General features: G+C 38.8%; 1 protein-coding gene across 1 annotated transcript in view; it reads left to right on the forward strand.

Moving 5' to 3' along the window:
* The first annotated feature begins 757 nt into the window (after positions 1-757).
* Positions 758-25,021, forward strand: part of FAM107B (family with sequence similarity 107 member B) — a 221,504-nt gene continuing 197,240 nt past the window's right edge. The window contains exon 1 of the mRNA XM_021696670.1: positions 758-1,171. Within this exon, the coding sequence (XP_021552345.1) occupies positions 758-1,171 (414 nt within the window). The remainder of the gene's footprint in view (positions 1,172-25,021) is intronic.

Here is a 25,021-nt window from a genome sequence, read left to right on the forward strand (position 1 = left end):
TCATGGACTTAGCATGGGTAGTGAAAAAGCAAATTAACAAAGACTCATTTATAATTACCAGAAGGAGGAATATGGATCCTGAAGCCAGGAAGCTTGTTTGAGGAATATTCAGGAAAGATCTAGAAAAATCCCTGTGACATCAAACCCATACATGGATCTCTCCAGACAAAAGATTCAAATCTACCTCCTATTTTAATAATGAAACAGCTGCCAGGGTTGAGGACCCTCCAGGGGTCCTCATTCGTGATGGATAACTGGGTGGTGTTTGTTTTGTTTGGGGGAATAAATATTTGAAGGGGGTAACCGAAGAAGGTTATGCTGCTGTTATGATGTTATTGATACACAGGCTGACGCTATTATGGCGGATGCTATCAGGCTACATTATCTTTATGCCTTCAAGGTAACCTGAAGCAACTGTCTTTGGACTTGGCACTACCTTACACTGAAGCGTCTGCCCTGCCTGGGGACTGTAACCCAAGCTAACACATGCCTCACAGACAGTTTTCTTTAGCCACTGACAGCATCAAGGAAGGAAGAGCGTGAAATCACCCCGGGACAGACGCTTCCCAAAGGGGAGTTGGCTGCTAAGTGTCTCCAAGAGAGGGTAGCATTGCCATCTCCTAATCTATTTAGGGGTAACCACTAGAAAGTCCTTCTCTTTAGGCAAGGAAATAGTTACTATAAGGAAACTGGAGGTGATCTGAACCCCTGGGAACGTTTCCCCCGCTTTGAACTTTGCAATGTTTCACTGCAGGTCATGTCCACATGGAAAGCAAGGCTCACCAAAAGACTGAAATCTCCATCTAGAAGGATGCATCCTTTTCCATGCTCAGCTCTGCTTGCTTGTTTTGGGAATACAAGGGAGAATGCACCCTTTGATCAGCCCAGCGCAGCTGATACTCATTCCACCATCTATGTTCAGCCCATGGCCAAAGCAGGGAGGCACTCAAGTCACTGGAAAGGGGAAGAAGGAACGTCAGAGAAAAGGCGAGATTCTGGCATCCGCTCAGAGAAAAATGGCAGTGCAAATCTGAATTCAAGTAACCACACTGCCAACCAGCCTGCTGAGACCCCTGTGGATTCACCTGGGTCACTAGAAGGTAAATTGGACTGTGAAGCAGTTACTTTCCAGACTTCTATCCCCAGACCATCAATTATTGAAATGCCAATGGTGAGTTTTCCCAATGCTCTTATGGAAGGAATGGTGTTGGAGGAGAGTTCTGGTATTTGGTGGATGCCTTCAGGAAACAAACTTGCTTAGTATTTTTAGTGAATAAGACATTGAGGGGAACTCTTACTAGTGAGAGGAAGTGTGTAAAAGCCTTTTAAATTTTCATAAGCTTCTCAGAGGATATAGAGGGAGGCAATGAGAATAAGCACTCGGGCCTTAGCAATGGCCAAAATTGGCCTTTCATTAACTGCCCATGGTTCTCCAGAGCCAACAGTGTCTGAATAAAAGATTAGGGGTAAGGTAGTCTGGGAAAGTTTTTTTTTTTTTAACTGGTACATGAATTTATTTATATGAAAATCCACAATATAAAAGATTTGATTATAGAATTAAGAAACTGCCCCTACTTAAAATGAATCATGTGGTATCAAAGCAGTTTGGGAAAATTTGGAAATGATGATCACTGTATGCATAGCAGTAAAGAAAGGAACTGACCTGTAAAACTATTCATAATATGGGTGTTCCTGTGACCGTTTCTCAACTTAGAGGCAGGAGAAGGAGTTATTTCAAAAGAAATCTTGCTGCTCTCCAAAGGCATCATCTTGGGTTATTTATTTAATCTGTCTTCTTGTTGGAAGCATTACTGAATTTTAATTGTTGACTATTCTGATTAGATTGGGCTACACAGTCATGTCAAAGTTCTTTGTAATCGCAAGAGGCAGGGTTTCTTGAATGGTGTTTTCCAGAGATACCTCTAGAGCATTTTTCAGTCATATTCCTGGCCAAGTAGCTTAGGACCAGACTTAAAAAACTGAGAAGTCTTTGGGGATCCATTACTAAGTTACTCTGATTTTCAAAAATCACTGTTTTCCATCTAGTTTAACAAATCATATTTTGTCTGACTTCAAGAGGCCTCATTAACATTGAAAACTATTAAACAGTGAAGATAGGGTTAACACGTGTTTTTAAAAATAGTTTCATTTGATATTTTACAGGCTTATCTTAAATTACTGCATCTTAGCTCTATTGTCTACATCTTTCTATTCTGAAATTGCATAAAGGATTTCACTAAGCCCTCTGTTACAGCAAGAACTGTAATGGTTTGTTTTTTTTCCCCTTAGCATCACTAAATCAAAACCCAATCAAACAAATACAAGCAAAAACATGTATTGTTCAATTTTCAGTTTAAATCCATATCCAGATTAAGATATTTTTAGTAGTACTGTAGTTAGCTGAGTGGACATTATGGCCAAGTTTTTATTTGTTGCATGTTAAAGGAACCAATGATGTATTGGTTTGATGAGCTGGAAGATTCTGTTGGGTAGAGATTCCAACAACCTAGGACCCACCCTATATTGCTAAATACAGCAGCAAATACAAAGGGTTGATTTGACTTTATCTTCCTGTTTTAGTGGCATATGTGACACAGAGGCTCAAAGTAAGTATGTGTATTCAAATATAACCAGTTAAACACAGAGGGTAACATCCATATTTATTGTCCACTTGTATGAGCAAAGTCATGGATAGACTACAGAGGTGAGGCAGGCCTTATGATGGAATCGACCCCAATGCAAGATTAAATATAAGTATCCCAAAGAAGACACACATAAGCCAGTTCAAAGGAGGTTGGAAAGGTACACTGCAGTGGAGGTGGAATTTGAGATTGGTTTAGAAGGAGGGTTAGGATTTTTAAAGGCAGAGATAAAGGGGAGGACATTGCAATAAAAGAAAATTGTATGAACAAAACCATGGATGTGGGGGAATGTAGCGTAGGGATAGGTACATCAGATTGGCTAAGTTGGAGAGATACCTGGAAAGGTAGATGGAAGCCAAAAGTGGGATGTCTTGAATGCTGTGGTCAGCAGTGGACTTAGTAGGCAGTGGGGAATCTGTGAGAATTTTGAGCAGAGAAAGGTCACGCTTAGGATTTCATAAACAGGTAAAGCTATGCAGGATGGATTAGAGTTGAGAAGACGGAGATGGGGTCATTGTAAAGATCCCGGCCTCAGGATTATCATAAAAGGAACAGCAGGAAGGTGAGGTGGAAGGGCCAAAGAAGAACGGACCCCAAGGGGTAGCAAATGCAGTAGTTGTATGGGTCCCAGACTGGGTGGAGAGAGAAGAGAGACCAAACTGGGAGTGATGAAATGAAAACATTGTGACACTAAGGCCAGGCTGCGTGGGAGAAGTGTGTCCTGTGGGGCTGGTAAATGGGCATCTATTGTAGTTCAAATGCAAGGAGCTAATATTTACAGAGCACTTGCCATATGCCAGCGATTCTTCTAAGTGCTTTACAGGGAGCATCCCATGGACCCTTGTTACAGTGAGGCGCATATTCTTATGATCCTCTGACACTTAGAGAAGGTAAGACACTTGCCTAAGATCACAGGGGGAGGAAGTGGTAGAGACAGGACTGAAACTCAGCTCCTTATTATTGCTTGTGTGGTGTTTAGGGATTTACAATAAAATATTCACACATGATCTCACTTGATATGCAACTAAATTAAAATTTTGTGTGTGTATGTATTTATACGTAAATGTATCTGTGTATATAATGATCATCATTATTTTTATTAATTTGCTTAACCTCTTAAAAATCTTAGATTCATGATATATAACACTATGGAAAGGGACACTTTCCACTTTCCATCCTGTTGATGACAAGACTTTGTTGATGACATGGTGGGATTGTTTTGAGATCTTCTGATTAAAAGTGCCATGGGACTGCCCAAATTTTTCATTACCTAGTAATTTTTATAGTGACATGTTTCCCCTCAGCAGATGATGAATGAGCTTCTTTTATTATAATCTTGCCTGGAGGCAAAAGTATTTCCCCTTTAATTCACTGATCCTCATCATTTAAACTGCCTTGGTGGAGACAACAAATAATACTCTTTTTTAGAGCTCAGCTCAGAATATAACAATAGCTAAGAAATAGGGACAAGTCCTTCTACCTATTTTTAGTTACCTGGTGTTCAGACAAAAGGGTGATTCTTTAAAATCTGAAACAACATCTGGTCTGAGAGGAAAAGCTCAAGATAGGCCAAGTGAACTAATTAAAAAAGGTTTTTGTTTGTATAAATGTATATGCACATATCTCTATTTATGAACTGATGCCAATTACTATTCCACCTTTTTGCGGCCATCTCTTCCCTGTTCCAGGCCTGAAATCAAGGTGATAATAACCCTAACACTGGAATGTCTTAAAACTTCTGGTATCTTCTGATTGTAATTTTTTAATCTTTCTTAGTGGTCTTACAATTGAAGTGTCTAATAATTGGTGGGATTATAGAGTTAATGAAACACAGCAGTATGCTGTTTATTTTTCTGGCAAAGAGTTATTGTGTTCTTACTGTGTGCCAGGACAGTCCTAGCCCCAAGGTAACAAAGACTTAAGACACAGTTTGTGAAACTGCTTCCATTCCAGTGGGAGATAGAGTAAACAGGTGGTGTCAATGCAATATGAGAAGGCTTATGCCTCAACAATGGACACCCATAAGAGCAAATGGAAGAGGCTCCCATCTTAGCCTTGGGAAGACAGGGGAGGCTGGAATATATGGAGAAGAGGGTTTCTACCTTATTCTTTTAAAATTGCCTTCCTAGTTGAATGGTGCTATTTTTCTCCTCTGTCTCCCTTCACAGTGTTGGCAGTATAAGAAAGACACAGTTGGGGTGCCTGGTGGCTCAGTCAGTTAAGCGTCTGCCTTTGGCTCGGGTCATGATTCCAGGGTCCTGGGATTGAGCCCCATGTCCCACTCCCTGCTCAGCAGGGAATCTGCTTCTCTCTCTCCCTCTGACTGCCTCTCCCCCTGCTTGTGCTCTCTCTCTCTAATAAATAAAGAAAATCTTAAAAAAAAAAAAGGAACATTCCCACATGTGTTCCCACATGAAGCAGCTGAGGACTTTAGAATAGTTTGGTAGTTTCAGAGACTTTCTACAGCAATAGTTAAGTTTTTATCCAGTTCTTACTCCAACAAAGTAGACTGTCTAACACAGGAAGAGAAAGTAATTGTGGCTTGGGAAATCATTCCTGGGTATTTATTTTTTTTAAAGATTTATTTATTTATTTATTTGAGAGAGAGAGAAAGCAAGAGAGAGAGTGAGAGACTGCATGCACAAAGATATGGGTTGGGTGAGGGGCAGAGGGAGAAGGAGAGAGAATCTCAGACTCCCCGCTGAGCACAGAGCCTGACACAGGGCTCAAAATCAGGACCTTGAAATCATTACCTGAGTTGAAACCAAGAGTAAGTTGCACAAGTGACTGAGCCACCCAGGCGCCCCATTCCTGGGTATCTTTAACTAAAAGTTAGTTTTATAATAAGGAAGTATCTTCTCCCATTCTGTCGGTTGTCTTTTGGTTTTGTTGACTGTTTCTTTTGCTGTGCAAAAGCTTTTTATCTTGATGAAGTCCCAATAGTTCATTTTTGCCCTTGCTTCCCTTGCCTTTGGCGATGTTTCTAGGAAGAAGTTGCTGCGGCTGAGGTCGAAGAGGTTGCTGCGTTCTCCTTTAGGATTTGGATGGACTCCTGTCTCACATTTAGGTCTTTCAACCATTTGGAGTCTATTTGTGTGTGTGGTGTAAGGAAATGGTCCAGTTTCATTCTTCTGCATGTGGCTGTCCAGTTTTCCCAACACCATTTGTTGAAGAGACTGTCTTTTTTCCATTGGACATTCTTTCCTGCTTTGTCAAAGATTACTTGACCGTAGAGTAGAGGGTCCATTTCTGGGCTCTCTATTCGGTTCCATTGATCTATGTGTCTGTTTTTGTGCCAGTACCATACTGTCTTGATGATGACCCCTTTGTAATAGAGCTGGAAGTCTGGAATTGTGATGCCGCCAGCTTTGCTTTTCTTTTTCAACATTCCTCTGGCTATTCGGGGTCTTTTCTGGTTCCATACAAATTTTAGGATTATTTGTTCTATTTTTTTGAAAAAAGTGGATGGTATTTTGATAAGGATTGTTTTAAATGTGTAGATTGCTCTAGGAAGCACTGACATCTTCACAATATTTGTTCTTCCGATCCATGAGCATGGAACATTTTTCCATTTCTTTGCGTCTTCCTCAATTTCTTTCATGAGTATTTTATAGTTTTCTGAGTACAGATCCTTTGCCTCTTTGGTTAGATTTATTCCTAGGTATCTTATGCTTTTGGGTGCAATTGTAAATGGGATTGACTCCTTAATTTCTCTTTCTTCTGTCTTGTTGTTGGTGTGTAGGAATGCCACTGATTTCTGTGCATTGATTTTCTATCCTGCCACTTGACTGAATTCCTGTATGAGTCCTAGCAGTTTTGGGGTGGAGTCTTTTGGGTTTTCCACATAAAGTAGCATATCATCTGCAAACAGTGAGAGTTTGACTTCTTCTTTGCCGATTTGGATGCCTTTTCTTTTTGTTGTCTGACTGCTGTGGCTAGGGCTTCTAGTACTATGTTGAATAGCAGTGGTGATAGTGGACATCCCTGCCGTGTTCCTGACCTTAGGGGGAAAGCTCTCAGTTTCTCCCCATTGAGAATGATATTCACTGTGGGTTTTTCATAGATGGCTTTTATGATATTGAGGTATGTACCCTCTATCCCTATACTCTGAAGACTTTTGATCAAGAAAGGATGCTGTACTTTGTCAAATGCTTTTTCTGCATCTATTGAGAGGATCATATGGTTCTTCTTCTTCCTTTTATTAATGTATTGTATCACATTGATTGATTTGCAGATGTTGAACCAACCTTGCAGCCCAGGAATAAATCCCACTTGGTTGTGGTGAATAATCATTTTAATGTACTGTTGTATCCTATTGGCTAGTATTTTGGTGAGAATTTTTGCATCCATGTTCATCAGAGATATTGGTCTGTAATTCTCCTTTTTGATGGGGTCTTTGGTTTTGGGATCAAGGTAATGGTGGCCTCATAAAATGAGTTTGGAAGTTTTCCTTCCATTTCTATTTTTTGGAACAGTTTCAGAAGAATAGGTATTAATTCTTCTTTAAATGTTTGGTACAATTACTCTGGGAAGCCATCTGGCCCTGGGCTCTTGTTTGTTGGGAGATTTTTGATTACTGCTTCAAATTTCCTTAGTGGTTATAGGTCTGTTCAGGTTTTCTATTTCTTCCTGGTTCAGTTTTGGTAGTTGATACATCTCTAGGAATGCATCCATTTCTTCCAGATTAACTAATTTGCTGGCATAGAGTTGCTCATAATATGTTCTTATAATTGTTTGTATTTCTTTGGTGTTGGTTGTGATCTCTCCTCTTTCATTCATGATTTTGTTGATTTGGGTCATTTCTCTTTTCTTTTTGATAAGTCTGGCCAGGGGTTTATCAATCTTGTTAATTCTTTCAAAGAACCAGCTCTTAGTTTCGTTGATCTGTTCTACTGTTCTTTTGGTTTCTATTTCATTGATTTCTGCTCTGATCTTTATTATTTCTCTTCTCCTCCTGGGTTTAGGCTTTATTTGCTGTTCTTTCTCCAGCTCCTTTAGGTGTAGGGTTAGGTTGTGTATTTGAGACCTTTCTTGTTTCTTGAGAAAGTCTTGTACTGCTATATATTTTCCTCTTAGGACTGCCTTTGCTGCATCCCAAAGATTTTGAACAGTTGTGTTTTCATTTTCATTTGTTTCCACGAATTTTTTTAATTCTTCGTTAATTTCCTGGTTGACCCATTCTTAGTAGGATGCTCTTTAGCCTCCTGTATTTGAGTTCTTTCCGACTTTCCTCTTGTGATTAAGTTCTAGTTTCAAAGCATTGTGGTCTGAAAATATGCAGGGAATGATCCCAATCTTTTGGTACTGGTTACGACCTGATATGTGACCTAGAATGTGATCTATTCTGGAGAATGTTCCATGGGCACTAGAGAAGAATGTGTATTCTGTTGCTTTGGGATGGAATGTTCTGAATATATCTGTGAAGTCCATTTGGTCCGGTGTGTCATTTAAAGTCTTTATTTCCTTGTTGATCTTTTGCTTAGATGATCTGTCCATTTCAGTGAGGGGGCTGTTAAAGTGCCCTACTATTATTGTATTGTTGTCGATGTGTTTCTTTGTTTTTGTTATTAACTGGCTTATATAATTGGCTGCTCCCATGTTAGGGGCATAGATATTTACAATTGTTAGATCTTCTTGTTGGATAGACCCTTTAAGTATGAAATCAGATAAAGGGCTAGTATCCAAAATCTATAAAGGACTTCTTAAACTCAACACCCAAAGAACAAATGATCCAATCAAGAAATGGGCAGAAGACATGAACAGACATTTTTCCAAAGAAGACATCCAAATGGCCAACAGACACATGAAAAAGTGCTCAACATTGCTCAGCATCAGGGAAATCCAAATCAAAACCTCAATGAGATACCACCTCACACCAGTCAGAATGGCTAAAATTAACAAGTCAGGAAACGACAGATGTTGGTGGGGATGCGGAGAAAGGGGAACCCCCCTACACTGTTGGTGGGAATGCAAACTGGTGCAGCCACTCTGGAAAACAGTATGGATGTTCTTCAAAAAGTTGGAAATAGAGCTACCATATGATCCAGCAATTGCACTACTGGGTATTTACCCCAAAGATACAAATGTAGGGATCTGAAGGGGTACATGCACCCTGATGTTTATAGCAGCAATGTCTACAATAGCCAAACTATGTAAAGAGCCAAGATGTCCATCAACAGATGAATGGATAAAGAAGATGTGGTATATACACACACAGACACACGGAATATTATACAGCCATCAAAAGGAATGCAATCTTGCCATTTGCAATGACGTGGATGGAATTGGAGGGTATTATGCTGAGCAAAATAAGTCAATCAGAGAAAGACATGTATCATATGATCTCACTGATATGAGGAATTCTTAATCTCAGGAAACAAACTGAGGGTTGCTGGAGTGGTGGGGGTGGGAGGGATGGGGTGGCTGGGTGATAGACATTGGGAAGGGTATGTGCTTTGGTGAGCACTGTGAATTGTGTAGGACTGTTGAATCACAGACCTGTGCCTTTGAAACAAATAATACATTATATGTTAAAAAAAAGAAGAAGATATTAGGAAGGGAAAAATGAAGGCGGGGAATCAGAGGGGGAGATGAACCATGAGAGACTATGGACTCTGAGAAACAAACTGAGGGTTCTAGAGGGGAGGGGGGTGGGAGGATGGGTTAGCCTGGTGATGGGTATTAAAGAGGGCACGTATTGAATGGAGCACTGGGTGTTATACGCAAACAATGACTCATGGAACACTACATCAAAAACTAATGATGTAATGTATGGTGATTAACATAACATAATAAAATAAAATTAAAAAAAGATAGAATGATGGAGTTTTTAAATATATATATATATTATTTTATCAATTCAATGAAGAACCAATATAATGAGACTAAAATTTTTCAGCTCCATTGTAGTAAAATTGACAAATAAAATTGTAAGATATTTAAAAAATAATAATAATAAAAGTTAGTTTTATAATAAGGAAGGGAAAACAGGGCCTATCTTGGAGTTGACAACTGCATTGCTTTTTATAACAGGCTGGTTTTTGCTACAAGACAGAGAAGAGGTAACCAAGACTTCCCTAGAGCCTAGGCTTAAGCTGTCACTGATTTTTTTGGGTCTGAGTCATGATAATACCATCTAGAAATAAAGTTTTGTCAGTTATCCTTCTGTAAGATGTAGTTCCTTGATACCCACACTTAAAAGATCCTGATGTATAAATCAGAATGACTGTTAGCTGTCAGCCTTGAAGACTGTCAGGGTAGGGCTTACTGAGCCGTGTATTTTCTACACAGGAAAATTGTCCAAAAAGAGAAATGATAACCAGAAATTTGTTTTTTTTTTTAAAGATTTTATTTATTTATTTGAGAGAGAGAGAATGAGAGACAGAGAGCATGAGAGGGAGGAGGGTCAGAGGGAGAAGCAGACTCCCCGCCGAGCAGAGAGCCCGATGCAGGACTCGATCCCGGGACTCCAGGATCATGACCCGAGCCGAAGGCAGTCGCCTAACCAACTGAGCCACCCAGGCGCCCCAACCAGAAATTTGTTGGAGAGTACAGATTCGGGGGGGGGGGGGGGAAGACATTTTTTTATTATAGTAAAATATACATTACATAAAATTTACAATTTTAATTATTTTAAAATATACAGTTCTGTGGCATTAAGTATTTCCACAGTGATGTACAACCATCACTACCATCCATCTCCAGAACTCTTTTCATCTTCTGGAACTCAGACTCTATATTCATAAAACACTAACTCCCCATTCACCATTTACCCTTTTCCTCATCCCCTGGCAATCACCACTCTACTTTCTGTCTCTATAAGTTTAATTATTCTCAGTACCTGTATAAGTGTAATTACACTTTTGCATCCAGCTTATTTCACTTAGCATATTGTCCTCAAGGTTCATCCATGTGGAAACATGTGTCAGCATATCCTTCCTTGCTAAAGCTGAATAATATTCCCTCATATGTACATGCCCCATTTTGTTTACACATTCATCTGTCAATGGATGTTTATATCATTTCTACCTTTTGGCAACTGAGAATAATGCTGTTATGAACATGGGTTTACAAATATCTCTTCAAGACCCTGTTTTCAATTCTTCTGAATATATATACCCAGAAGTGGAATTGCTGTACCATATGGTAATTCTATCTTTAATTTTTCAAGGAACTGACATACTGTTTTCTACAGTGGTTGTACCAAATATTCCCACCAGCAATGCACAAAGGCTCCGATTTCTCCACATTCATGCCACCATTTGTTTCTAAAGTGTTTGTTCATTTGTTTTGATAATAGTCACCATAATGAGAATGAAGTGCTATCTCATTGTGGTTTTGATTTTCATTTCTCTAATGACTAATGATATCGAGCATCTTTTCATGTGCTTATTGGCATTTGTGATCTTTGGAGAAATGCCTATTCAAGGCTTTGCCTATTTTTTAAATTGAGTTATTTTTTGTTGTTTGAATTAGTGTCCTTTGATGTACAAAAATTTTAATTTTGACAAAACCCAATTTATCAATTTTTTCTTTTGTTGTCTGTGCTTTTGGTGTCCCATTCAAGAAATCATTGCCAAATCTAATACCATCAAGCTTTTTCTCTATGTATTCCTCTAAGAGTTTTATAATTTTAGCTCTTATGTTTAGGTCTTTGATCCATTCTGAGTTAATTTTTGTATATGGTGCAAAGTAAGGGTCCAAAAGCATTCTTTTGCATGTGGATATCTAATTTCCCCAACACTATTTGTTGAAAAGACTGTCCTTTCAGAGGGAGAGACGAACCACAAGAGATTATGGACTCTGAGAAACAAACTGAGGGTTCTAGAAGGGAGGGGGTGGGGGATGGGTTAGCCTGATGATGGGTATTAAAGAGGGTACGTACTGAATGGAGCACTGGGTGTTATACGCAAACAGTGAATCATGGAACACTACATCAAAAACTAATGATGTAATGTATGGTGATTAACATAACATAATAAAAAAAATAAAAGACTATCCTTTCCCCATTGAATGGTCTTGGCACTCTTGTGAAAAATCATTTCACCATATATGTGAGGGTTTATTTCTGGGTACTCTATTACATTTCATTGGTTTACTTGTTTTTTTTGTTTTTTTTTTTTTTAAAGATTTTATTTATTCATTTGAGACACAGAGATATATATAGAGAGAGAGCATGAGCAGTGGGAGAAGCAGAGGAAGAGGGAGAAGCAGACTCCCCACTGAGCCAGGAGCCTGATGTGGGGCTCGATCCCAGGACTCTGGGATCATGACCTGAGCTGAAGGCAGACGCTTAACCATCTGAGCCACCCAGGCGCCCAGGTCTACTTGTTTGTTTTTATGCCAGTAACACACTGGTTTTTTAATTATTTTATTTTATTTTATTTTATTTTATTATGTTAGTCACCATGCAATACTCTGTTTTGATTACTGTAGCTTTGTAGTAAGTTTTGGAACCAGTAAGCATGAAACCTCCAACTTTGTTCTTCTTTTTCAAGATTGTTTTGGCTATTTGGGATCACTTGAGATTTCATATGAATTTCAGGATGGATTTTTTTCTATTTCTGTAAAAAAAACATCATTTGATAGGGATTTCAGTGAATCTTTAGATTGCTTTGGGTAGTATTCACAACAATATTGGGTCTTCTAATCCATTAATACAGTTTATCTTTCCACTTATTTGTGTCTTCTTTAATTACTTTTAGCAATGTTTTGTAGTTTTCAGTATAAAAGTCCTTTGCCACAGGCTAAGTTTATCTCCAATTTTGATACTATTGTAAATGAAATTGTTTTCTTAATTTCCTTTTCAGATTGTTCATTATTGGTGTATAGAAATGCAATTGATTTTTGTCCATGTGTTTTGTGTCCTGAAATTTTGCTGAATTCATTTATTACTTATAATAGTGTGTGTGTGCCCATGTGTGTGTGTGTATGTGTGTGTGTGTAATCTTTATGGTTTCTACATGTAAGAGTATATAATCTGTGAACAGAGATAATTTTACTTCTTCCTTTTCAATTTGGATGCCTTTTATTTCTGTTTCTTCTCTAATTGCTTTGGCTGGAACTTCCAATGCTATTCAACAACACTTAGTTGGATAGAAGTGCAAAAGTTAACATCCTTGTTTTGTTCCTGATCTTAGAGGATAAACTTTCAGTCTTTCACCATTGGGTATGATGCTACTATTGAGTACAGTGTGGGTTTTTTATATATGGCCTTTATTATGTTGAAGTACTTACTTTCCTTCTATTCCTACCCTGTTGTGTATTTTTATCATGAAAGAATGTTAAATTTGACCAGTGCTTTTTCTGCATCAATTGATATGACTATTTTTTCCTTTATTCTGTTAATTTTGTCCGATAGTGATTGATATTTTGTATATTGAACTATCCTTGCATTGCAGGAATAAATCTCACTTGGTCATCATATAATCTTCTTAACATGTGGTGGAATTCTGCTCACTAGGATTTTGTTGAGGAGTTTTGCCTCAATAGTCATCAGGGATATTGGTCTCTAGTTTTCTTTTCTTGTTATGTCTTTATCTAACGTGGGTATCAGGTTAATGCTGGCCACACAGAATGATTTAGGAAGTGGTCCCTCCTCTTCGATTAGTTTTGGAAGAGTTTGAGAAGGATTGGTATTAATTCTTTACAGGTTTGGTAGAATTCACCAGTGAAGCTATCTGGTCCAAGGCTTTTCTTTGTTGGGAGGTTTTTGGTTACCGATTTAATCTCCTTACTAGTTATAGGTCTATTCAGATTTTCTATTTCTTCATGATTTATTCTTGGTGAAGAAGAGCTACTTTGATAGCTTCACTGAAGTATGATATTTATAATCATGATTACCCATTATTGAGCACTATTAATGGACTAGGCATGGCACTAAGTGCCTTATGTGGATTAGATAATTTGATCCTTCTATCCTTTTACAATGTTATTTCCTGATAATCCCAATCACTCTTCTGCTCAAAACCTTCCAATGGCTCCCCCCTTCCCTAATATTAAAAGTCAGGTCTTCACAGGGGCCTGCAGGCCCCTATACAAAGTATCCCCAATTACCTCTCAGAACTTATCTCCTATGGTTCATACTGATGGGGAAACTGGGACTCAGTGGAGGTAAACATCTGAATAATTTCTACTCTAAGGGTAACGCTTTCAGCAGACTAGGAAACTCAATTCAACCAGTCAAAGCATGACTTCCTTGGGCAGTGCAGAACTCATGCTACCAATAACTAAATACCTGCTTATTCTGCTCTCCTTGTCTAGGCTCCATGCCCATCATTCCTCTTTTACTGGCACAGTCTTTGTTAAGACCTGGGATGGTTTAATTAATTGGGTTTCAGCTTCCTTGGTTAGAATCAGATCCCAGCCATGTTTTGTTGGAGCTACATCAAGGCCATGTTAATTGGAATGTGGTGTTGGAGAGACTCCTGAATACCTGTTAATAGAAAAGCTCTTGGAGGTATTCACCCCTATAGGAAACTGATCTCATTCAACAAATTTATTTTTATTTTCAATGTCTTAAAGTTGTCTTGAAGTTGAGCCTTGAGAGTACCATCTGTAGAGGGCAGTACTACTTAGAAGCATATTGTAAATTTGTGTGTAAACATCTATCACCCCTCATCTCACTCTTAACTCTGCATCCCCCTTATATAAGCATTACAGAGAGCAAGTCTGCTAGGCTGAATTTCCATTTTCTGGTACAAACTAGTTTTCCTGCATTTCTTTAGAATGAAATCTTTCCTTCCTTTATAGAACAGAATTTTAGGCTACCTATAAAAACAAATATCCTATTAAGAAAGATTTCTGCTAGGGGCGCCTGGGTGGCTCAGTTGGTTAAGCGACTGCCTTCGGCTCAGGTCATGATCCTGGAGTCCCGGGATCGAGTCCCGCATCGGGCTCCCTGCTCAGCAGGGAGTCTGCTTCTCCCTCTGACCTTCCTCCTTCTCATGCTCTCTGTCTCTCATTCTCTCTGTCTCAAATAAATAAATAAAATCTTAAAAAAAAAAAAGAAAGATTTCTGCTAGACAGATGATTTGATATAAAAATGTTTTTTAATAGAAAACAACTTATAAATCCATGGAAATATTAGTTTTCTAGTTCCCTTTCATGCTCCCTACCTCCCAACAAGGGGGATATGAGCTGGTGGGAATCCCACCCCATTCCTTTTGAGCCCTGACAATTTCTTATGCTAGGTTTCTACTTTCAAAAGATGTTAAACATAGTGGCATGAGAGTGCATGATATACCCAGTGTACTTAGGAATTTTCCAATCCAGATATTCAGTTGCATCCCAACTGGAAAAGAGATAGCTTCCTGGCTTCTCTTAGAATGAAATAAAATAAATTATCCTCATAAAACCATTAAAATTTACATTGTACAGCTTTGACTATTGGAGGCCATCCATAAAAGACTATAGAGGATGGTAAAAATGCAAAGTTTTCAGAAAATTTAGAGCTGAGGGGCATATATATATTCCAAGCTAAGAAATAAAAGTTGAGTGTATAATTTCATGAAATTTTAAAGCATCATTTTCAAGTGAGGTTACTCTGACATTCACAATTCAGATAAGAATGATAAATATTATCTAAGTAGGTGTTGATATGTTGGAGGGAGAGAAGTACAAAAGGAAGAGGTCAGCCCATTTTTGAGCAGCATCTATTTCTAGCTCGTCAGAGAGAATCTGGCAATCTGCCCATGACCTAGTTGATCCTTTGCCCTCATTTTCACAGGTGGTTAATAAAAGAGCAGGGTTTACTTTGTTCATACTCAGTGGCCTGGAGTGTCTAACCAAAGAGCACCAAGAAGATTCCAATTCATTGACTAGACCCATTTTCCCCAAATACCTGCCTCTGTAGAGTTGGAATTTCCATTCTCTTGATTATATAACATGCAGTTGTACGTCAGTTTAAAAAATTCCATTATTCTAATCACTGGGTATGCTGGAAACTAAAATTTCTTATATTCCAGGACCCACAGGGGCTGGTTGAATGAATATACTATATTAATCATGGTAAGTTAGAGGTGGTTTTTTTTTTTCCCCCAGCCAAGGACATGTGTTAACCTGATTTGAACTGCCTTTAGTTTTAACACTCACAGTTCTTCCTTTCCAAAGAAAATAGAGCTCATTAACACTTTTTCTGATATAAGGTTGACATACTTGGTTTTGTAATTCTGTACCAGGGGAGGTGAGAGTTCGGGAATTTGGGAAATTAGAGGAAGGCAGTCTCCACAAAGAGCACAGGACTGCTATGGGAAGTATTTATGAATTTGCTGTGGGAAGTTGGTTTTTGGGTCTGGTGTTCAGTTAAACAGAAAATGACAACTCAGGCAACTGTTAGAACCTAAATACATAGGCATAATTTGGTTGCCCACAGAAAAAGAGAAACTTCCCCTCAAATAGGCCACCTGCATGAGGAGCATCAGTTTCTGTAACTTAAAACACCAAATCTCAAAAAGATGTGCCATACATTATTACTAATAGTAATTAATGTACTGCAATTTGCAAATTGTAAACTGAGTTTAAATATTTTGTTTTCTTACATAAAACAATGCATAGTCTTATAAAAATTCCAATGAGATATACATACATTTATAATTAGAGCTAATTCAAAGTTATCTCTTTTCTAAAAAATCACCCATATATGTTCAAGTAATCTTCACCAAACATACCAAGAATACACAATGGGTAAAATGCTCTCAAACAGCATCACATGATACAGAGTAATCATTCATGAGAGGAAGAGTCGATCAGTGTGACAGATTTCATTGTCTTATTTTAAGAAATTGCCACAGGCACCCCACCCTGATCAGTCAGCTGCCATCAACATTGGGGCAAGACCCTCAATCAGCAAAAAGATTATGACATGATGAAAGCTCAGATGATGGTTAGCATTTTTTAGCAATAAGGTATTTTTTAATTAAAGTATTCACATTGGTTTTGTTAGACATAATGCCATTGGGCACTTTAAATAGACTACAGTGTAATGTAAATATAACTTTTATATGCACTGGGAAATGAAAAAATTTGTTTGACTCATTTTATTGTGATATTTGCTCTATTGCAATAGTCTGGAATTGAACCTGCAATATCTCTAAGGTATGCCTGTACATAAAACTAAAAAGCTTCTGCATAGCAAAGGAAACACTCAATAAGATTAAGAGGCAACCTACAGACTGGGAGAAAATATTTGCAAACCATATATCTGATAAGGGGCTAATATCCAAAATATATAAGGAACTCAGACAACTCAATAGCAAAAACCAAATGACCCAATTAAAAGATGAGCAAAGGCCCTGTAAAGACATTTTTAAAAAGAAGATATAAAAGTGGCTAATGGGTATATGAAGAAATGTTCAGTATTACTAATCATCAAGGAAATACAAATCAAAACCACAATGACATATCACTTCACATCTGTTAGGATGACTATTATCAAAAAGCCAGAAGATAAGTGTTGGCAAGGACGTGGAGAAAAGGTAACACTTAAAACTTACACATTGTTGATGGGAATGTCGATTGGTACAGCCATTAAGGAAAGTAGTATGGTGGTTTCTCAGAAAATTAAAAATAGAACTGCCATATAATCCATATAATCTTACTTCTAGGTACATATCCAAAGGAAGTAAAATCACTTTCTTGAAGAGATATTTGCACTCCTGTGTTCATTGTGGTCTTATTCACAGTAGACAAGACATGGAAACAATCTAAGTGTCTTTCAGTGGATGAATGGATAAATAAAATGTAATTATACACACACACACACACACACAGTGGAATATAATACAATGGAATCCTGTCATTTGTGACAAAATAGATAAACCTGGAGGACAAATGTTAAGTGAAATAAGCCAGACACAGAAAACCAAATACTGTATGATCTCACTAATATGTGAAAGCTAAAAAAGTTGCCCTCATAGTAACAGTGGTTGTTGCCAAGGGCTGGGGATGGTGGCAGGAAAAGGGAGATGTTGGTCCAAGGGTGCAAACTTTCAGTTACGAGATGAATAAGTTCTGGAGACTTAATGTACAGTATGGTGACTATAGTTAGTAACAACATATTGTATACCAGATCTCAAGTATTCTTACCACAAAAAAGAGGTAATGATGTGAGATGAAGGATATATTAATTAACCAGGGAATCATTTCATAATGTATACATACAGCAAAACATCATGTTTTATACCTGAAAGTTGCGCAGTTTTTAATTTGTCAATCATTCTTCAATATAGCTGGAAAATATTCTCACACATCTGCTTTCTGGTATAATAATTCAAGGGGGAACGGAAGGAGGTGTTAGAGCTGGGCAGTTGCTGGCCATCAGGAGGTGCTGATTGTAAATAGTGGGTGTGTGGGATGCTATTTAAGGAAGCACTTGAATGGGAACATCCATGCATATACCCTGAGCCAGTAAGAAGTCCTCTTCTTATCTGAGAATTGTTTTCCTTTCTGACTGAGCTGGGTGTTTCAGGAGAGACACACATGAAGCAGTGATGGAGGAAAAAGACCAATTGATTAGATTCTGGTACAGAGTGAGGCAGTGGCTCTTCCAGAAGGCTCTCATTCTCAGGCCCTTTCCTAGGATCAGGAGGTCTGTATCCAGGAAAGATTTTTCTTTTGACTGAGTTTCTGCCAGGACTCATCTGACCTGGATGCATAATACTTGAGTCTCTGCAGGGAGAAGTAACTTGGTGTAGTGGTGTTGCAAGTTATCCTGAGCTATTTTTACCATTCAAAATTGTCTAGTAAACATTGGTATCCTCCAACTTTAAAAGGCAGGTAGGGGCTATATGTGTATCCACTCACAACTTGCTCCCCAGTGATATGTTGCAATAAAAAAAGCCTCACATGATTTCTGCCACAGGTACAAATGTTTGTTGGCAAGCAGGCCAAAAAAGGGCATATTCCCTGATCCTATATGCTGAAAGAAGTTCCCCAGCTTCTGTCCTTTGACATAGTGGCCCCTTGCATGACTAAAATAATGTATAGGAATGCAACAATATTCTAATGGCAAAACCAAGAAACCTTCTATTCAGATGGGATGAAGGTGCACTCTGCTAATGAGAGTCCAGGGCCAAATGGAGTTCAAAATCCAGGATGCTACTCTACAGGGGTTGGATTTTGCCACATTCTTGTATTTAATTTTGCCAAGGCAAAAATGCTGATCAGTTACATATCTTGAACACCATTCATTTCACAAATGAAAAATGATTTCCAAAATCTCTTATCCTACTTAATGGATCCTCTTGTTCAGATTTAGCTAACCTCATTTTAAGTACTTGGTGTAGCTGCCTCTGAATACAGACTCCTGATTAGAGTCCTTCAAATACTAACCACCTTGAAGCATCAACTCCAAAAGTTGGTTTGCTCTCAAGAAAGAACAAGGAAAAATGTGCTCAAATTTGGCCTTTGGACATTGTTGGGTGTGGATGGGATGCTTGGTGCTGCTGTCACCATCTTGTGAGAAGGAGAGGACAAACCTATAAATAAAAGCAAATAATCTAGAGATGGCAGAGCAGGAAGGCAAGAAAGCATCTGGGTTCTTGAGGATGCCATGGAGCTACTTCAAGTGCAACTAACCTTAGGTACTACAGTAAGGGTATACTCAAAGTGTTTATGCTGAGGTTATTTTAAAATAGTAACAAACTGTTTGAATCAGGGTGATTGAATAAGTGATCGAATTACTTTTTTTCTCCTTTAGTGAATCAATAAGGGTGATCACTACCTATCCCTGAGAAATCTCCAGGTGAACTGACAGCCATCTCAAATTCAATGTGTGCAAAAATTACCTTTCCCCCTACACCTCCTCTACATATTGCTTAGGATGCTTATACCTGCAAGAGATGAAAACTCTACTTAAATTTAGACAATATGAAATGTATTATTTCACTTAAAAACAAGCCCCAAGGTAGGGTGACTTCAGGGTTGATTGATTCAACAGTTCAATGAAGTCATCGAGCATCTAGATTCTTCCACCTCTCTTCTCAGCCATCCATAATATTGGTTTCACCCTACAAGTGATTCCCTTTGTGGTTATAAAATGACTACCAGTAGCAGCTGGGCCATGTGCTTCCTTCCTCCCCCCATTACCCTCCACACACTTTGGACATTTCCTGCTCATTCTGCTACTGCTCTGTCCCCTTCTCTGTCCCCCTTTCCTGACACCATCCCCAACACCCTGCTCTAGGTTGGTGCCCTGTCCTGGGCTAGTCTGGCACTTGTTTACCTCAATTAAAGCACTTATTAAACTGTGCCATGTTTATGTGTCTGACTCTCCATTAGGCTGTGAAGAGCTTGAGGGCAAGGGCTGTATCTTTTTTTCTTTTTATCTATTGTAAGTAGCACCTAGAACAGTACTTGGAACGTAGAAGATGAATCAATAAAATCAAAATTAGGAGAGGGTTTATGTTACATGAGTGCTCCATATATCTTTATCATGGGAACTTTGTTTAGTATTGCCAATATATTTGTGATCCATTTATCATTTTAGAAATTGGTAGAAATAATTTAAGACTACACCAGGGAGTAGGGCCCAAGATAATGTTTCCCCTTGAAGAATGAGCTGTTTATTACTCAGGTTTGAGACAAAAGACCCAGATAAATTTATTTTGAAGCCAGAGGAAGTTTCCTTTCAACTGTCCTTGTAGTCCATTTTTTGGACCTCTCAGTGAATTTCTCACATGGTAAAGAATGAGCCACTTTATGCTTCTGTTTTCCTACTTGCACAATGAGGATAATGACAGCTTTTATGATTCTAGTAGTAGATTGGAAAGAATGACTATTTATACAGAACTTTAAGCATTATGGGAGAAAATATAGGATATTAATAACACAAAAAATGATACCATTAAAATGGGAGCAGAAGAGAACAAAACAAAGGGATACATTCACCTCATTACTCTGTGTGACTTTAATAGCATGTGGAGAAGTATACAGATAATACTGTTCACATTAATAAGACACCAAACTGGGGCGCCTGGATGGCTCAGTCGTTAAGCATCTGCCCTCAGCCCAGGTCATGATCCCAGGGTTCTGGGATCCAGCCCCACATCAGGCTCCCTGCTCGGCAGGAAGCCTGCTTCTCCCTCTCCCACTCCCCCTGCTTGTGTTCCCCTCTCTCGCTGTCTCTCTCTCTGTCAAATAAATGAATAAAATGTTAAAAAAAAAAAAAAAGACACCAAACTATACTAAAGACATTGCTAAGAATGGCCTAATTTTTTTTTTTCCTAGTTCTGGCTTTACAATGCTTTTGGCTAAAAAAAAAAATTATTATTTTTTTTTTTTGGTGATTTGCAGAGAATCTAATATCTAAAGACATTTTTAGTTAATCTGGTTTAAGTATCAAGCACATTATTTTGTACTTAATGGGTTAATTTCTAAATCTGAAATGAAAGCTCATGATTTATGTGTTACTATTGATTTAGAGAGTGTGAAAGGAGAAAAAAAGTAATTCGATTTAATGAGGAACAAATAATTTCAAATAACATGTTCGGCAGGTTCTTTCTTTTGTGCTTTCAGTAATCAGTGTGAAATCTAACTTTGAAGCTTTAAAGTCTTCATTCAGTCTTCAGTTCAACAGACCTTAATGAGGGCCTGACACACACTGTGTTAGGTGCTGGGCATGCCATGAAGATCCCAGTGCTAGGCCTGCCTTTAAGTTGCTTGCCATTAGGACAGGAGTCAGGCAAATCCACAGCTGCAGAATGAGGTGATAAATGCCAAAATGGCATTAATAGTTATTTCTATGGTTTATTGTTAAAAACATTTATACAGTTATACACACTTTTTTCTTTCCCATCCAATGAAATTTCCATAAACCTTAATTTAATCATGTATCAATTTCTCATAATCACTGTCATATTTTTCCCATTTTGCTCTCTCCTCACTCCCCCTTCCACACTGTCCTTTATCATTCTTGTTTCCTTTTCTCCTGACTAATAATTGTGTTTAGGCATTTCTGCTGTCACAGAGAATCTCTGTCTCTAAGGTCACTCATTCATTCATTCACCTTTGTTGTGCCAGGGACTCTTTCAGTTCTGGGGAAAAAAAATGAGTAAGACTTATTTCCTTCTCTCTCTCTCTTTTTTAAAAGATTTTATTTATTTATTTGAGACAGAGAGATACAGAGAGAGAGCATGAGCAGGGGGAGAGGCAGAGGGAGAGAGAGAAGCAGACTCCCTGCTGAGCCAGGAGCCCGATGTGGGGCTCAATCCCAGGACCCGGAGATCACGACCTGAGCCAAAGGCAGATGCTTAACCATCTGAGCCACCCAGGCACCCCTTATTTCCTTCTCTTGAGGGGTTGCCATCTGGCTGACAGAGATAGAAATAACCCCTAAGAGCAGAGGTGCCATTATAGGAATCTGGAGCACTAAGAAGGTAGGCAGTGACTCAACGCTACACAAGAGCAGGGTCTCAAAGCTGAGAAAGTGTTCATCAGGTGAAAAAGGCAGAGGCATTTTCAACAGCAGGTGACCAAGAACCTGACTCCGACTGGCTTAAACAGAAGGACATGTCTTCACTCACAGAACTAGAAGTCCACAGGTCAGTTGCCTTCACAGTTAGACAGAGTCATGAAAAGACAGTGTACTCTGGTGACACATGCAGGCTCTTAAGCAGACGCTCTCTCACTGCCACAGCCCATTTAGCACCCTGGGGCATATTACCCTATCTCAAAATAGATGGCTAGATTTTTTTTTCAGTGAAACTTTTATTAACAAGTTAAGGGAGGCAGGAATCCATCAAAATCCTAGAGGAGAACACAGACAGCAACCTCGTTGACCTCAGCCGCAGCAACTTCTTGCTAGACACGTCTCCAGAGGCAAGGGAAACAAAAGCAAAAATGAACTATTGGGACTTCATCAGGATAAAAAGCATTGGCACAGCAAAGCAAACAATCAATAAAACTAAAAAGCAACCTATGGAATGGGAGAAGATATTTGCAAATGACATATCAGATAAAGGGCAAGTATCCAAAATCTATAAAGAACTTATCAAACGCAACACCCAAAAAACAAAAAATCCTGTCAAGAAATGGGCAGAAGACATGAACAGACATTTCTCCAAAGAAGACATATAAATGGCTAACAGACATATGAAAAAATGCTCAACATCATTCAGCATCAGGGAAGTATAAATCAAAACCACAATGAGATACTGCCTCACACCAGTCAGAATGGTGAAATTAGCAACTCAGGAAGCAACAGATATTGGCAAGGATGTGGAGAAAGGGGAACGCTCCTACACTGCTGGTGGGAATGCAAACTGGTGCAGTCACTCTAGAAAACAGTATGAAGGTTCCTCAAAAATTAAAAATAGAACTACCCTATGACCCAGCAATTGCACTACTAGGTATTTACCTAAAGGATACAAAAGTAGTGATTTGAAGGGGCACATGCACCCCAATGTCCACAATAGCTAAAATACAGAAAGAGCCCAGATGTCCATCAGCAGATGAATGGGTAAAGAAGATATGGTACATACAATATCAAAAAGAATGAAATCTTGCCATTTGCAACAATGTGGATGGAACTAGAGGGTATTATGCTAAGTGAAATAAGTCAAAGACAAATACCATATGATTTCACTCATATGTGGAATTTAAGAAACAAAACAGATGAACATAAGGGAAAGGAAGGAAAAATAAGATAAAAACAGGGTGGGAGGCAAACCATAAGAGACACTTAACTATAAGAAACTGCGGGTTGCTAGAGTGGCGGTGGGTGGGGGTATTGGGTAGTTGGGTGATGGGTATTAAGGAGGGTACTTGTAATGAGCACTGGGTGTTATATGCAACTGATGGGTCACCAAATTCTACCCCTGAAACTAATAATACACTATACATTAACTAAATTGAATTTAAATAAAAAATTAAAAATTTTTTAAAAAGTTAAGGGAACTGAGACAAATATAGAGTGTTGAAATGAATGTTTAGAGAGCATAGATTTTCTTTTTTAATCAATTTGCAGGTACTACTTTTTGTTTTTCTTCAGCTAACCTTAGATTGCATGTCAACAGCTCCAGCATCCCAGCCCAGACATTTAACTTTGGATAAAAGTTTTTGTATTGGGGCGCCTGGGTGGCTCAGTTGGTTAAGCGACTGCCTTCGGCTCAGGTCATGATCCTGGAGTCCTGGGATCGAGTCCCGCGTCGGGCTCCCTGCTCGGCGGGGAGTCTGCTTCTCCCTCTGACCCTCCTCCCTCTCATGTGCTCTCTCTCATTCTCTCTCTGTCAAATAAATAAAATCTTTAAAAAAAAATTTTTTTGTGTGTTGCTCAATTCCTCAGGGACCAGCCTGCTAACTTGTCCTACAGATGGGGACCCCCAAGCCCAGCATCTAGGGCAAGCTGTGTGTCATTCCACTCCTATTCCTTGCAGACACTCTTAGAGAGGCACCATCACTAGCCTATTTCCTAAATGCCTGCTCAGCTTCAGGCCTTTGAAACAAAATATTCTTGTCCCAGGCTAGTTTTAAAAACCATGTTTGCTTGAGATATTCACTAGCCAGTTGTTCTGGCCAGCTCTTCACTTTAGAAAGAGTTTCTGTACCTTTCATGCTTTTGAGTGGTACCATCTCTCTTGCTTGATCATCTGAATTATATTCATTTCCTCCAGAGGCCAAAAGTGAAACCCCTCTTCTCAAGTTCCAGAGGCTCCTTGTTGAATGACCTACTAGGTTGTTTATTCCTGAGGGATCTTCCAATGTGTGGCTCACTTTCAGAACACAGATGGTTGACAAGTCCCAAATTAAGGTTGACCAGCTCTCCCGAGCACAGCATTAGCATTGTTACCACTGTTTTTTAATTGTTTTATATAGACAGGTCCCAAACCAGACATAATTCCCATCCATTCACTTCTTTTTCCAACAAATAGGTAAGCACATAAAATGTGATCAGCACTATTCTAATAACTGGATATCCACCCAGTTGTGAAGAAGACAGCCTTTGCAGAGTTTCTAGTCTACAGAGGAAGGTAGACAATAAATAAGATAAATTAGCAAGCTAAGGAAAAGATACAAAGTGATGGAGTAAGTGGGGGCAGAAATTTTGAAGAGGGTGGTTAGAAATTATCTCTCTCTTACTTTGTGTTGATGGCTGTCTTAATCCCTTCAAGCTGCTATAATAAAATACCAGAGACTAGGTAGCTTATAAAACAAAAATTTATTTCTCACAGTTCTGGAGGCTGGAAGTTCAGGGTGGCAGCATGGTCTGTGAGGGCCTCCTTCCCACCCACAGGCTTCTTGCTGTGTCTTCATATGGTGGGAGGGGCAAGGGAGCTCTCTGGAGTTTTCTTAATAAAGGCATTAATCCCATTCATAAGGACTCCATCTTCAGGGCTTAATCACTTCCCAAAGGCCCCACTTCCAAACACCATCACACTGGGGAT

The sequence above is a fragment of the Neomonachus schauinslandi genome, chromosome 5 (genome assembly GCF_002201575.2).
Source record: "Neomonachus schauinslandi chromosome 5, ASM220157v2, whole genome shotgun sequence".
Lineage (NCBI taxonomy): Eukaryota > Metazoa > Chordata > Mammalia > Carnivora > Phocidae > Neomonachus > Neomonachus schauinslandi.